Source organism: Phalacrocorax carbo, chromosome 21 (genome assembly GCF_963921805.1).
Source record: "Phalacrocorax carbo chromosome 21, bPhaCar2.1, whole genome shotgun sequence".
Taxonomy (NCBI): Eukaryota; Metazoa; Chordata; class Aves; order Suliformes; family Phalacrocoracidae; genus Phalacrocorax; species Phalacrocorax carbo.
Window position 1 is genome coordinate 4,275,794 of NC_087533.1, and position 13,552 is coordinate 4,289,345.

At 49.1% G+C, this 13,552-nt stretch overlaps 1 protein-coding gene and 1 long non-coding RNA gene across 6 annotated transcripts in view; one reads left to right on the top strand and one right to left on the bottom strand.

Moving 5' to 3' along the window:
* Positions 1-4: 4 nt before the first annotated feature.
* The window catches only part of GRAMD1B (GRAM domain containing 1B), a 103,596-nt gene continuing 90,048 nt past the window's right edge, over positions 5-13,552 (bottom strand). For all 5 annotated transcript variants that reach the window (XM_064470931.1, XM_064470929.1, XM_064470927.1 and 2 more), the window contains 3 exons: positions 11,093-11,200; positions 7,922-8,039; positions 5-7,222 (listed from right to left, as the gene is read on the bottom strand). In XM_064470931.1, the coding sequence (XP_064327001.1) occupies positions 7,133-7,222; positions 7,922-8,039; positions 11,093-11,200 (316 nt within the window). In that variant the 3' untranslated portion in view covers positions 5-7,132. The remainder of the gene's footprint in view (positions 7,223-7,921; positions 8,040-11,092; positions 11,201-13,552) is intronic.
* On the top strand, positions 6,590-13,085 carry LOC135316687 (uncharacterized). Its single transcript, XR_010375928.1, has 4 exons — positions 6,590-6,675; positions 7,137-7,264; positions 7,678-7,838; positions 12,846-13,085. It is a non-coding gene; the product is annotated as an uncharacterized LOC135316687 (long non-coding RNA).

Sequence of the window (13,552 nt, forward strand, 5' to 3'; positions counted from 1 at the left end):
GCGCTGTTTGTTTGATAGATTTTTTTTAATTTATACTGTACTTCCATTGTACTAGCTACTTTACATTAAGTTTTGGCTGCATAGCCTTTACAATTCCTAGGTTCTAGCAGGTAAGTTTCATTATCGTTTTACCGCATTTTGCGCACAGCGCAAACTTTATGACAGTTAGACAACTCCTAAAACAAAACCACGGTTCCTCCCCCACCCCACCCTCGAGTTCGCGTTAGCGCTACAGGCGCATCGGCCCTGGCCAACAGCCCCCCCGCTTCCCGGGCTCTGGCGGTGAAATCCAGAAGGGAAGCGCACGCCCACGGGTGTGATTGTACAACCCTCTCCCATGCCTCGCTGTGAGGCCATCCGCGGTAATTTGCAGTTACGCACAGCAATCGGGGATGCAGGATCCAGGGCCTCGGGCAGGGAGAACACGCTCGGGGGTTTTTAGCAGCTTTATCCAGCCCTGGAGCAGGTGATGGGAGACGAACTTCCGCGAGAATGGTAACGTCGCAGAGGGGCCACGGCCACGCGATGCCAGTCCAGGGCGGTTGTAATGCTGCAAGGGCTCTGCTGCTCCTCCCTCCCTCCCGAGCTCGTCGGGCCGAGATCCAGGTTAGCGCTTCCGTATCTGCTCTGCCAAGTGCTATCACAAGGGAGGTGGGCTCGCGAAGACGGGGAACGACACGTGCGTGGCACAGGCTCCACCTCGTTGCTGGATAAAGCTGCCGTTTTGTAACGGCTGCTCTCCCAAATCCTAATGCTGCTGGGTACAGATCGGGCCAAAACTGAGCCACGACCAAATGGCTCTAGAACCTGAGCTGCACGTTGGTTTTATTCCCTAACTATTCTCGGAGTTTGGGCTGGGGAAGGTGGCCATTTAATGTTAGCAATGGAATTGGCCTAAATGAGTGAGGTAACAGAAACGGCCAGAGGAGGTACCTCCCTGAGCCATGTGCAAATATAATTCCTTCAGCAGAAGGAAGTCCTTTTACCTACTGAAAAAAAAATAAAACACATTCACTTAAAGAGCATACAGACTGTGGCAAGGAAGAGCAAGGCGGGACAGCACCAGGTCAGTCCATCTACGACACGGGGAATGATTGTCCAGCAGCAAAGGTGTGAGGGGAGAGGGAAAAGCCATAGCAAGCGCTGCAAAATGGGTGGGAGAGGAGGGCATGGCACGCCACGTATCCATGCTAAGAGTTAAGCCCATGCTGTCTGGCTAGGTCGGGAAATAATCTCAGTCGGCAGTTGATCAAGACAGGAAGAGATTATTTGGCCAGTGTGCACATCTAGAAAAAGAAAGGTATTATGGCACAGAGAGACTTGTGCTGTAGAGGCTGCAAAGCGGAGAGATCAGAGCATGCCAGGCAGGGGAATGGGCCAGAAAGTCAGCAGTCGCGTCTTGGAAACTATGCTGCCACAAATGTTTTGTGAGCCACTTGCCTCAGATGCTTTGGTTTGAGAGTCTCTGTTTTGAGTCTTGTTTTAAGCAAGCCCCCATCGGATCGTTTAACTAGTGCTGAGACTGAAAAGACTAAGCCAGAGTCCGCGTGACTGCGCCATGAAGCCTGTCGGTGGCAGCAAGCCTGGCAGAGATCCTGTCGGGAAGACCTCTTTGGCGTTCAGCAGGTAGCACAGAAATCACTGGTCTGTCAAAGAGCTGTGGGACGGCAGCAGCTGCCTTGACAAACATCACAGAACTGCCTCCCCTGAGCCAGGCACTGTTGCTTTAGAGTGTTTGTTACTGACTGTGCTTTTCTGCATCCTGTGGAACCAGAAAGTCCCACCTCTAAATTAGGATGTGGTTTGCTTCTATCCCTGTTGGGAAAAGCAGGTGCCGAGCGACAGAGCGCTACCTGGTTAAAATGGCTAGTTCAGTACACATCGCAGAAGCTCTGGAAGGCCGGTCCAGGGGGAAGTCCTCTCGGGAGCACAGCAGCTCCACGCTGAGGGCAGAGGCGTACTGCACGTTTGCCGCACACTATGACTGAGCCCACGGTGGACAGACTCTTCCTACAGCACTGCACTAGGCTAGAGACCGCGTACACCCAGCTACTAACCGTCACGGATTGTTTTTTCCATAGGCATTAACTCATATGCTGGCTTTATGCTAACTGTGCTCATGTAAATGAAGCCGAGAAAAGGAGGCGTCCCAAAAGTTTTCCCACTCCTAGTAGCATGGAAAGACCCATCTAACTAGCCGGGAGAGATTCACTCCCCAAAACAGCTGCCACGAACCTCTGTTTTGCAGGTCGTGCTGCACAAGCAGCGCTGGTCGTTTTAGGGTTGGCGACTATCTCCACCCCTCTGTCCTAGTGCTGGGCGGCGTGAAAGCTGCAGGCTGCCCTTTGTCTGTCTCCTCTATTTAGGTGCCTTAGGATAGCTGCAAGATGACGGACATACGCACCTGAGAAGGCAGAGCTGCCAGGAAAGGGCGAGGGATTAAGGCTGCATGACACACAAGTACTGTATTCACCAAAACCTGCACGTCTGCAGACCCTGCTGGCACGTCTGCCAGGTGGAAAACAAAATTCTACCTTCTTGTAAAAAGGTAGGGAAAAGCATATATGTACACTATGTGGTTTAGTGCTGAGGAGACTGTGTCCCCCTCTACACCCGGGTGAGCATCTGAAACTAACAGTGTCTGATAAGAGCACAGATTAATCATGCCAAGCTTTCTGAGGCTATGGTAATGCAGGCATCGTTATTTCAGAGGTGGTTTTGTGCCAGGGGCTGTAAAAGCGGCAAAGCATCGTGTCTTGAAACCTTGCCTCTTTCAAGGGTCACGTTTATAATAAAGGCATGCCTGTAGAGCTCTTAGGCTTCTCTTTGTTAGATCTAAAGCAGACAAGTGGGGTCGGGTGGTCAAATGGCAGGCTGCAAGTTGTGTGTAAATGCATACTCTCTGTCAGCAGCATAACTGAGATATGCTGGGGAGCTCAAAGCTGTGTGACTTCTTTCTCTTCTCCCAAAGGGAGCCAGGAAGGATTTGTGCAGAAGTTAGTATCGGTTAATATCAATTAATATGAAAGTTTTCTGACTGAAGTGTGCCTCGGCTTATGTAATGGTTAATTGCTGAGCACCCAAAAAGCATGGCTGTTCAGTTAATTCATAGCTCAGCTCCTATTCTTACCACTGCAGGTACCGTTCTCTCTTTTAAGTGGAATGTACAGAGCCAGCAATGCCCCTCTCTTGGGCACACGCTTCTGATCTTACCCCCTGAAATAACCTGTGCCTTTTGGTCCTTCGTACACTTTATGCGCAGGTGCTGCACTGGATATATTTGGTATCTACTTTACAGACGCATGATTGCATAGCAGTTATCCCGGTCTCAGGTTCACTTGAGCTCATCCCAGATGCCATAACCCAAGCACCTCTTCTAAGGTAAGCCTAGAAGGACTGTATTTATCAGAAGCAAGATTGTATCAAGCTAGGATTAGTGAGTATACTCCCGTATGAACACGTGAGATACACAAAACGGCAAATCAGATCCCTCCTCCCAGTACATAGCATCTTACTTGGCAAGAATTAGGCTACTGGCCATTGGCATTACTTTGCATGTTTGGCTGGAGAAATGCTTTCTTAAAAAACAAAACAAAAAAATCTCTCTTTCGTAGTTATTCAGACTCTGGAAATCAGAGCCCAGCTGCGCTCACCTGGCAGATTACCAGGGCCAGAAGGGTCAGAGGGAGGACTTGGCAGGGAAACGCGTCTGCGAGGTGCTGTAAAGAAACCTACCATGGTCGTGGGATTTCTGGCGCAGGTAAGCAAGTAAAGAAGCAAAACGCTGACAACGAAAGCCAAGCTACGACTTGGCTGTGACTGCTTAGGGAAGGCAGAAGTACCACCCCCTGTAACATCGTTCAGGTTGCTCGGCCTTGCTCCTAGAAAGCATTGCTCATTTCTCTAGGCAATGTGATCAGAAACTGGCGGGTCCAAAACTGTCTATGGCTGCAGAAGGAATTAATCTGTTGATTGGGACTCAACTGCAGTTGCAGGTGATTCCTATTGTAGCTCTCTAGAGGAAGGCATCTAGGTGCAAATGTGCTGAGGTTTTGTTTAAGCCCTCGCTTTTAGTGCCATTGTGGGGTTTGCCTTAAGAAGACGACCTTGCTTTTTTCTCTATCACTACTGTGATAAATTAAGAGGCAATAGAAGATCATTCATCCTATCAAACTCCACGCCAGACTTGCTGCCAAGCGGCAAAAAGAAATAACTAAGAATCTCAGAAAAAGAAACCTAAGGCTTCAGCAAGAAACCTTCCTCGGTTTGAAGGGCACTGCATGTACAAGGTTCTGTTTGGCGACCACTGCCCTTCTGCTCTTTATCATAGGATTTATCGTAGCTGTGTGTCAGGATTTATGTCAAACCCGGTAAACCCAGCTTAAAGTAATGTGCAGGCAGAACGAATATTAGTGCTTGAGATTGTTATAGCTGCCTCTGCGTGGCCTTGCATTAAACAGAGCTTGTGCAATTCTGCCTCTAGGGCTGAGCCCGAGGACGCCACGTCAGTGGGAACATCCCAAACCTAACGCTACAGCGATTTTGGAGAATGCTGCAGAAGAAGGAGGACGTACAGATGAGTGAATGGATTTCTTGCCTCCATAACTAGCAAGAGAACGTGAAATTGGTAAGAACCAAACTCTGATCACTAGCATTTATTTTCAACCCCCTCAGACAGGCGTGTTTCTCTGCCTCTTGATGGGTTACATCTAGCGATGTGCAAAACCCTCCTGGCCTGGTGGCAGAGAACCCCAGATTCCAAGCCCCTCTCTCAAGATGTGGTCGTCGTCTTTTCTGGCATGGGCAAGGTGGCAAGCACAGGGCTTCCTCTCTGTCTTCTTCCTTGGTGCTTGGAATTAAATTGGAAAAAGGGGAAGATGGGCAGCAGGGGATGTTTCTGTGCTTGGTAATTGTGGGAGTGACTAATGGGGAACCAGGACTCTTGGCCAGTGTGGCACGTGACAGTGGGGAGGTGGGGCCCTCCTGCCCTGAGATGAGCTGCAGAACGCCCTTCCCAGGCACTAGCACCTCAGTTTCAGTGTACAGTAGCCATTTCAGCAGCCTCCCTGGGACAAAGTGAGGGAGCAGTACAGTAGTCAGCAGCATTAAATTAAATAAATAGTTATAAATACACATTACTCTCTAGTTGCTGAGGCACATTTTTCCCAGTTGTACCTTGCTTTCACACTATTAAATGTCACCCCCCTTCAACTGCGAGTCTTTTTCTGTGGGACATGCGTTTAGCGCTTGGGAGAAATCAGCAGGTTACTTCTACATACCTTACCCTTCCCTAACTGGAATGCACGAACGGAGGCTTGGGAGGGTTTTCCTTAGACTCTATTTTGTCACCCAGCTGTGCAGATGAGCATTTCCGGGACAGGGATACGAAGATGAGTTGCTCACCCTTACGTCCCCTGCTCTTTCAGTGCCCGTTGGAGTGAGAGACAACAGACAAGCTAGAACTGCACCACTTGCACAAGGGGAATACGCAGCTGACTCCCTCCTGCTATTCAGAAGGTGGAAAAATCCTGTGTTGCACAAGGTGGAGACTGAGGGCCTCCCATGTCACCTAATCAACCTGACTGGGTAAGATGAGAAAGCATTCATTAACCATTCAAACAAGCACCCTCCCTCCCAACCAGTCACAGTGGCGTTTAGCAAACCGCACAGCGCAGCCTCTGCTGCCCCTCTTCCTCATTTGACTGCTAACAGGAGCCTGCAATTATCCCCCAGAACATGTGAAAAATGCATGTTGTCTTTTTAATGCAGCTCTACTACCCGACTTGCTTACAGAGCAAACGCTTTGCCATCCAGCTTATGAGATACCAGTCAGACTCCTCACGCTGCGGGCATCCCTCCAGATCCATCCTGCCACCCACTGACGGTCCCTTTTTTCTTTTCTTTTTTGGTCCCTATGACCCTTCCTAACCTCTCCTGGACTTTCAGAGGCCTCGTTGCTATATAAATGCAGTCAAGTAAATATCCCAGCAAAGGAAAGGAAGTTGTTCTTTTTCTCCCTAACATTTTCCCACAGAGTTTATAAGACAAGGTAAGGGCTAGGTGATATGAGCAAAATGGTCTCGCAGCCCAGGGGCAGGAGGGAAATCTGCTGAGCAGGGTAGCAGGAGTGGTTGCAAGTAGCTAGTAATTTTGGTTTTCTTTTTAAGTTGGGGTGCTCCCCCTATCATGGGAAGTCGCACAGGTAGTAGCCCTTTCAGCACCGATGTAGATCTTCAGCGCAGGAATGGCTTAATGGCAGGGGCCCAAGCACATAGAATGCAAAGAACTACAGAAAATGTAAAGGGGACACTGTCAAAGGGAATGGAAATGTGCTTTCTGTGGTGTAGCTCTCCTCCATCCGTGCACCTTGTAGGCAGATCCTCCCCATCATCTCCTTGGCTATTAATGCAGTATCACTAACGGGAGGCAGCAAAGTAGTGTTTGGAGAAACTATTTCAGCTCATTTACGTTCTGTGCTTTGCTCTCTGAACCAGGTGGGCCAGCATGACAGCAAATGGTATTTCTGCTCCAAGAAGTACAGGAGGTGATCGCCAGCAAGACCAGCTCTCTACAGCCCTACAGCAATTCCTCCAGAGGCCGCCTCTCCAAACGCCGAATAGTTTTGCAAGGGATTGATGCCGATTGCCAAAACCTCTCTGCCCTGAAGCCAGCAAGGTAAGAAAGTTGACAGTGTCCCCTTTATATGTATAGATAAATATAGTCAATGAAGGACCTTCATGCGTAGGGAGGGGTGGGGGGACACTCACTCTGATGCTTCCCTTTGAAACAACAAAAACAAAACGGACGGACAGACAAACAGCCAGGAATATTACAGAAGAGTGGTGCAAGGGCCCAGGGGAGCACACCTACGCGCACCCCTAAGCGCACCTCAGTGCCGGGAGAGCACAGCCCTCCCACACACGCACACACCACACTACCACCGAGACACTCCATTTCAGCCAGTGTTGGAGGTCAATCCTTCCTCTCGATACGTAGGCTTTTTTTTTTTCTCTTAAAATCTGTATATAATATATATATTTGTATTCTGTATATATATATATTTATATATATATTTATATATCCTATTTACACATATTGCACACCGTCCTCTGGCCTCCTGCATTCCTGCCTGTTAGTGGAAACGTTTCCGTTTCTCCTCTGGATCTGACCCGAAGTCCCGGGACCCGATGCCATTCTGAAGATTTATTAGTGAATCCTTCATCTGCAAGACAAGAAATTTCGCTGCTGTGATGCTACCCTAGAGGTGAGAGCGCTTCAGGATTTCCTTCCCCATCAGTGCCTCCCTCCTTCCACGTAAAGTATCGATTCATAATTACCTGGTTTTTGGGAGCGATGTGTCAGGGCTGGGATGTACAAATGGTGACTGAGAAGACGGGAGCCCACGAGAGACCGTCCCCAAAGACAATAGAAAAGGGGCGAGCAGCTCCTCTCCACGGGGGAGAGCTGCTTTCATTTATGAACTCTGTTCTAAGCAGCCCAGTGCACAAACAGCTCCTTAGGCAGCTTTGTGCTAGTAAGGGCCCATGCAGAGCACGTCTCCTTCATCCACGCAAGCTGCATACGAATCCTGGGCTGAGGTAAACAAGTTTGCTTTCCGAACTGGGATGCCAGAGACTAGATATAGGGTGTGCTAATATAAGATTTCTGGCCCTGCAGAATTCTCACCTCGACGTGCACGGACCCCTCTGAGGTGACAGAGAAGCTACAGTAACCTGCAAATAGCCCTTGGGACCCGCTGCCCACCACTACGTCAGCAGACGGATCTAAAGGGAGACTGTAGCGGAGGTGACGCACCAGGCGGACTACAGTGGAACCAGGTGAGGCTGAAGGATTGCGAGCGGGTGGCTGGGAGGACACAGTGGCCCGCTAGTCCCCGTGCTAACTGGCCGTGCGGTCTCACCTGGTCTAGAAGCATCACCGAGGATTTGATGATCTCACGCCATTTTTGTAGCTCTGAGTCATGATACTTCTGCTGAGATTCTAGTAACTGGGCCCATTCTGTCTGAGATTGGGGTAACCTGTCAGGCAGAATATGAGCGAGAGTGAATCTAGGGAAACTGAAGTCAAGGGGGAGCGAAGTGGATTGGGAAGGGGTGTAGATTTTATCCGTTTCTACCTAATCTTTTTACCCAAAAGGAGCAGGTTTTCTTGAGTGAAACTGCATTTAAACACGCTCAGTATTTCCCTAATTTGGATACCAATGTTACTCTGTCTTAGCTGTGGTACTTAATTAATGAATAGCAAAGATGTGCCTTTTGCAGAAGTTGCTGTAGCGTGGGTGGAACCAAAGGGCCACTTGCCAGCGGGGAGCGTGAGGACAGAAGGCAGGGTGCTGTCATTGCCTGGGAGGCGCGTATGCTGAAACACGGTACCATGGCTGTTGATGGGGAATAATGCAATGCCACGTCATGTTGTGGGACAGTAGCCCTGTACGGTTTCTGTGTTTTGGGGTTGTTTTGAGGTATGCTGTATCAGCCCTTTTTTTAACACAAGGCTTTCTGTTATGAATAGTAGCAGCACTAGCTCTCTCTTTAATGGCAGGTGAGCCTAGGTATCAAGCCCCTCCCTTCAGGCCCAATTAATCCTCCAGAACAGGGCTGGAGGCTGTTGAGCAGAGCAGAATCAGGACAGATGAAGCCACTTGATGGGAGGATCACTGGGACTGGCTGCCTGGAGCTGCTGCTCAGGGTCCCGGGCAGGAGGTAGAGCTCGGCTGGGCCAAGGCGAGGATAAATCTCAGTCGAGTTGAGCGAAGCGAGGAACGTAGCAACGAGGAGCAGAGTCCAGGTAGTTGGCATTGGCAGGAAGGCATGGCAGTAGCACCCCTCTCTGCCCATTTGTTCCAAGAGGTATGGCCCTTTACCTTTGCATGAGCCCAGTTATGCTAAGTTGTGCTACTTTCTAACGTAGCTAAAAGTCTTTCCTACTTTGTCTTCTGCTTACCTCTTGGGGCTTTGCTACTTGCTAACGTAGCCAAATCCCTCCTCTCAGGCTACAGTAGAGATTTTCGAGCCTCCTTTATGCAAGTCCCTGTGTTAGCGAGAGCTGATCTCCAGCTACAACTCACTTCTTGGGTAAGTTCCTCCTCTCTCCCTGGCAATGTAATGTAAAAGTCTAACTTGTACCCCTCTTACCTTAGCAAACGGGCAGAGTGGGGTGCTACTGCTGCACTAACTGCCATCGCTACGCTCCTCGCATCGCCCTGCTCAACTGAGATTTTTCCTCACCTTGGCCCAGCCAAGCTCCTCCTCCTGCCCAAAGCCCCTCACTGCAGCTCCAGGCAGCCAGTTGGGGTGATCCTCCCATCACTGCCCTGCTCAGCTCAGCTGGCTCCAGACCTGGAGATAAAACAAAGACATGTTAATTAAGCATGACAATAAAAAACGAACACAAGTAAAAGAATGGACCCACTCCCCACTGTCAGTAATCCTAGTCTCTCATCAGTAACACTCTACTACTAATAAAGACTGCTTTCCTTGTCTGAGGGGAGAGGCTACATACTTAGGATTGGCACGCTTAGTTTGGGGGACTGGGTAGGGGACTGCCCCTACCCAGAGCGCTTAAGTCTCAGTAGAACCAGATATGGAAGAAAATGTCTTTGGAGCTTCAAACTGAATGCTTCTGAGCACCCCCGGCCTTTGACCCAGCAGCTGGGTTCAGCTTACTTCCACAGCAATCACGGGTGCAATACAATGAAGTTACCTGCACAGGGGGATGGACGTACCTGTGTCATTCCAGTACATGCACATTACAAGAAGCATACAAACAGCACAGAAGTGCTATACTTACATGCTATATTATAGTGCTCCAAATAAAAACCAAGAGTGCCAGAGGAAGTTGAAGCAGGCAAAACCACTTAATGTATCTATTCACAGGAAAGTACCAGGGCTATTGTGGGGAAAATAACTCCCTCCCCTAATGAGAAGAAATGACAAAGCCCGTAACACGAGGTAAAACATGCAAAAAAGTCATCACGACAGTAGCACATGGCTACGGATGCTTAAAGTCAAACCCAGCTTAGCAAGGCAATAACTAACCAAACAAAAGTACTGCCAGAGAGCAGGCATAAGGGGACCAAAAACACCTTAGCAAAGTGGACCTGGGGTGTTCTCAACCTCTGAAAATAGGGAAGAGACTGTTCAGGCAGGCTACCTAGCACTTACGTACATAAAAAAACCAAAAACCCATTTGCCTAAAAACGCCAGAAGGAATTCAAAACACAAAATTGCTGGCTATCATTATAAACAGACAGGTCACCACTGTAAATGCCATCATCTCAGTGCTCTGGTGCGCATCCTGGGAGACGCAGAGTGGCAGGTCCGCCTTTGACCGTATGGGGGAGTCTATATAATAAAGACCAATCCCAACAATTAATTCAGTCTAGTTGGAGGCTTTCAGTGTGCCTTCTGCAAAAGGAAATGGAGAAGTGCTGCCGTGCAGCCTGGAGCTCTACACAGCTCAGCACACACCCCAAGCAGACACTATACTGAAACAGAGCGTTCAAAAAGCCTTGGACAAGGTTCCACGCTAAAGAAACTAAGTCCATCTGCAATCGCACTTCACTGCTTACCATCTAGTACCGCCAGAGAACGCTTAGGTGGTTAAGGAGCGCCCTGTGTCCTCCTGGTGCGCTCGCTGTCTCCCTCCCACGCTGATACCTGGACCCACACCTTTCAAAACATTTATCTAACAGTTGAGTGTGTGGCATAGGCCAAAATTCTCTCTGAGTACAAAGGGCTCTTTCTAAGACACTGCTTTTTATGTAGAGGGAAGTTTAGCCATCAAAGGAGGGGAGGTGACAACCTCGGCCCAAGATTGCAAAACATTTATTCGTACAGCATCCTCCATTACGTGGGATGCTGGGAAGAAGCAGAGGTTGCCTAAACGCGCTGTCTTATGCTGCAAGTCTTGAGCAGTTTCAGGTCTGGAAATGCTGATGGCCCCACAGCTTCACCTAACTCCCTGCTTCCTCTGTTTTACACAAAAAGGAAGCCACTGCATCCTGGGAAAGCCTCTGATCTCCATAGGAAACGTGCAAGAGGCAGCAAAGACAAAGCAGGTGTGGCAGTACCTTTCCTGTAGCCGCAAGCCCTGCCAGGCTGTGAGCGTCTGTGTAGTATATTCCAACATCCAGAGTTTGTAGAACAGCATCATATTGAGAATGACCAGCAGCACCAGACTGGAAATAAATCAAAACAGTCAGTTTAGCAGCAGCATTTCATAGCCCATTGCCTGCCAATCCCACCTGGGAAAACACTCAAGGCTTTAAGAAGGTGTCTGGGGCCCAAATGCATGCAGTTTTGTGAGTGGGAGTTTAATCTGAGTATGGGCCGGATGATCAGAACCCAAAACTTCACCTTGTGGGAGAAATGTGTGAGCAAGGAGGAGAGACAGAAAGACAGGGATGACGGATGAGACAGAATGGGTTGGATGAGTGGATGTGCTGAATGCAGAGAAAGGGAAGAAAATGGGAGAGTAAAGAGGTAAAAAAAGAGAGAGACGGTACCTGAAACAGATCCTAGTGGGAGCAGGGAAGAGAAAAGACGGAGTAGCTGCAGGTTAGGAACAGACTGACACAGAACAGGAGAAACGGGGCTGAGCGGAGGAGGCTCATAGAGAGTGCAGGAGATATATGGGGAGGAGGAGGGAAGAAAGGAACAGCGGGAAGAGAGGCAAGAAGGACAGACAGATAACCATGTACCTGCAATTAATGGTGACGTTCGCGCAGCAAAAGATGAGCTGCGTGTAGCTCCTGCGGCCAAGCCCAGAGCGCGCCCATGCAGGGCGCCGACACGTAAATGCACGTTGCAGCCTGCATGCATCCAGCCTTACCCACTCCTACCGCACCCGGCGATGGGAACAGCGCCCCAGGCTCCCCCGCAAACCCGTGCTTTGAACAGACACTGTACCACTCCTCTCGCGCCCCTGCCACCGCGCATGGGCAGTTCTGCTCCTCCCGTCAGCCGCGCTCAGGGAATAGATTCCAAAATAACACGCTCGTGCTTGTCTCTGAATAGTGCAGCTATTTTGCTGGAAGAATGGCCCACTATTGCCCAATTCAGTCAGGTGGATGGCAACTGGCCAGAAGAGTATTCTGAAAACATTACGGGGGGCTCTCTGATCACTCTAAGCTAAGCTAGTAGCCTGTCGGGAGAGACTGTCATAAGGCTTTTGTGCCTTCCTTCCCACAGTTTTAATTGCATCCTGCCTGCTTAGATGCAGAAGATGACAGCATGAGGCTAGCTTCTCGACATTTCATTGCCTTACTTATCATTACAGCAACTAGCTGGGTTGCTGCTGCAAACCTCTGCTGTCTTTACCCCACTGGGAAAAGGAAATGCAGAAAGGAGCTCAATTTGAAAAGTAACTTCAGTCTACAAATCTCTGCTTCTTCCCACCTCACTAAAAGGTGGGTGGAGCTTAAGAAAAGACTGAGCCCAAGTTCTGCTGTTCCTCTGGGGCTAACAGTATGCTTCCATTTCCCCAAGTGATAAAAAAAACCTGTGCCACATCTGGATTGCTCACTTAGACTATACCGCTTCACAGCACCTGCCCAGGAACCGCTGCAGCGCTGACACATGAAAGCTACTGTCAGCCCAAGAGGCAGAGAACCGCTCAATATGCCAGGGTTTAGGCATAAAGACTGAGCCACAGGGATTTGAGGGGCCCACAGCCATCACTTTAAGTGCACATGCAGTCAAGTCCAAGATCAGCAACTCTGCAGGGTGGTGGCAGAAAAGGGACCCAAAGGTAGTTCTTGCTGCTGAACTAGTGAAATCATGCCAACCTCTCTTGCTTCATGTGTTTCTACTCTTATTTTGCAGAAATAATCTCTCAACAGTCCAGCTTCTTTCTGCATTGGTATCCCTTGTCAAAATCACCACCCAGGACCAGACCCGAATAGATTTTGCCAGACCAGAGGAAAGAAGTAACAGACTCCTTACTCACACTGAGCCCTGTTGTGATAGCAGAGTAACTCCCAATGAGCTTTGCATGGTCGGTTTTTTTGTGATAACAGCTAGTTTGTTGACAGATTACATTAAATGACTTATTTTAAATTAGCACCACCCTCTCCCAGTTTCTAGTTGTCATTGAAAATCTCTGAGTCCCTGAAATAAAAAAGACTCTTTTCTACTTGCTGGATTTCTTCTCTTTTAAGTGTTGACTCCCCTCTCCTTGCCCTGCTTGCCACTATCAATGTTGCCTGTGTCCCAGACAGTATAGCTGACCTGCATTTAGGACTCCCAGAAACATGCAGGTCTGCAAAGCCCATGTTTGGTTAAAACAAGGTCAAAACCAAGGGCAAAGGAGAGACACTGATAAAATAAGACCCAGAACCTACAGATCCAGACCAGTGGCCAGCTAAGTACTAGCAAAAGCTGGGATCAAGCCAGACAAAACAGCTGATGGGGCATTTGGGGGAAATGTTATCTTTTCTGCCTGTTGTTGCTTTTCTGTCCTCTGTACTGCACAAAGTTTGGGACCAGAGAGGAATATGAGAGAGCAAATACCAGCACAGGGGAGCACAGAA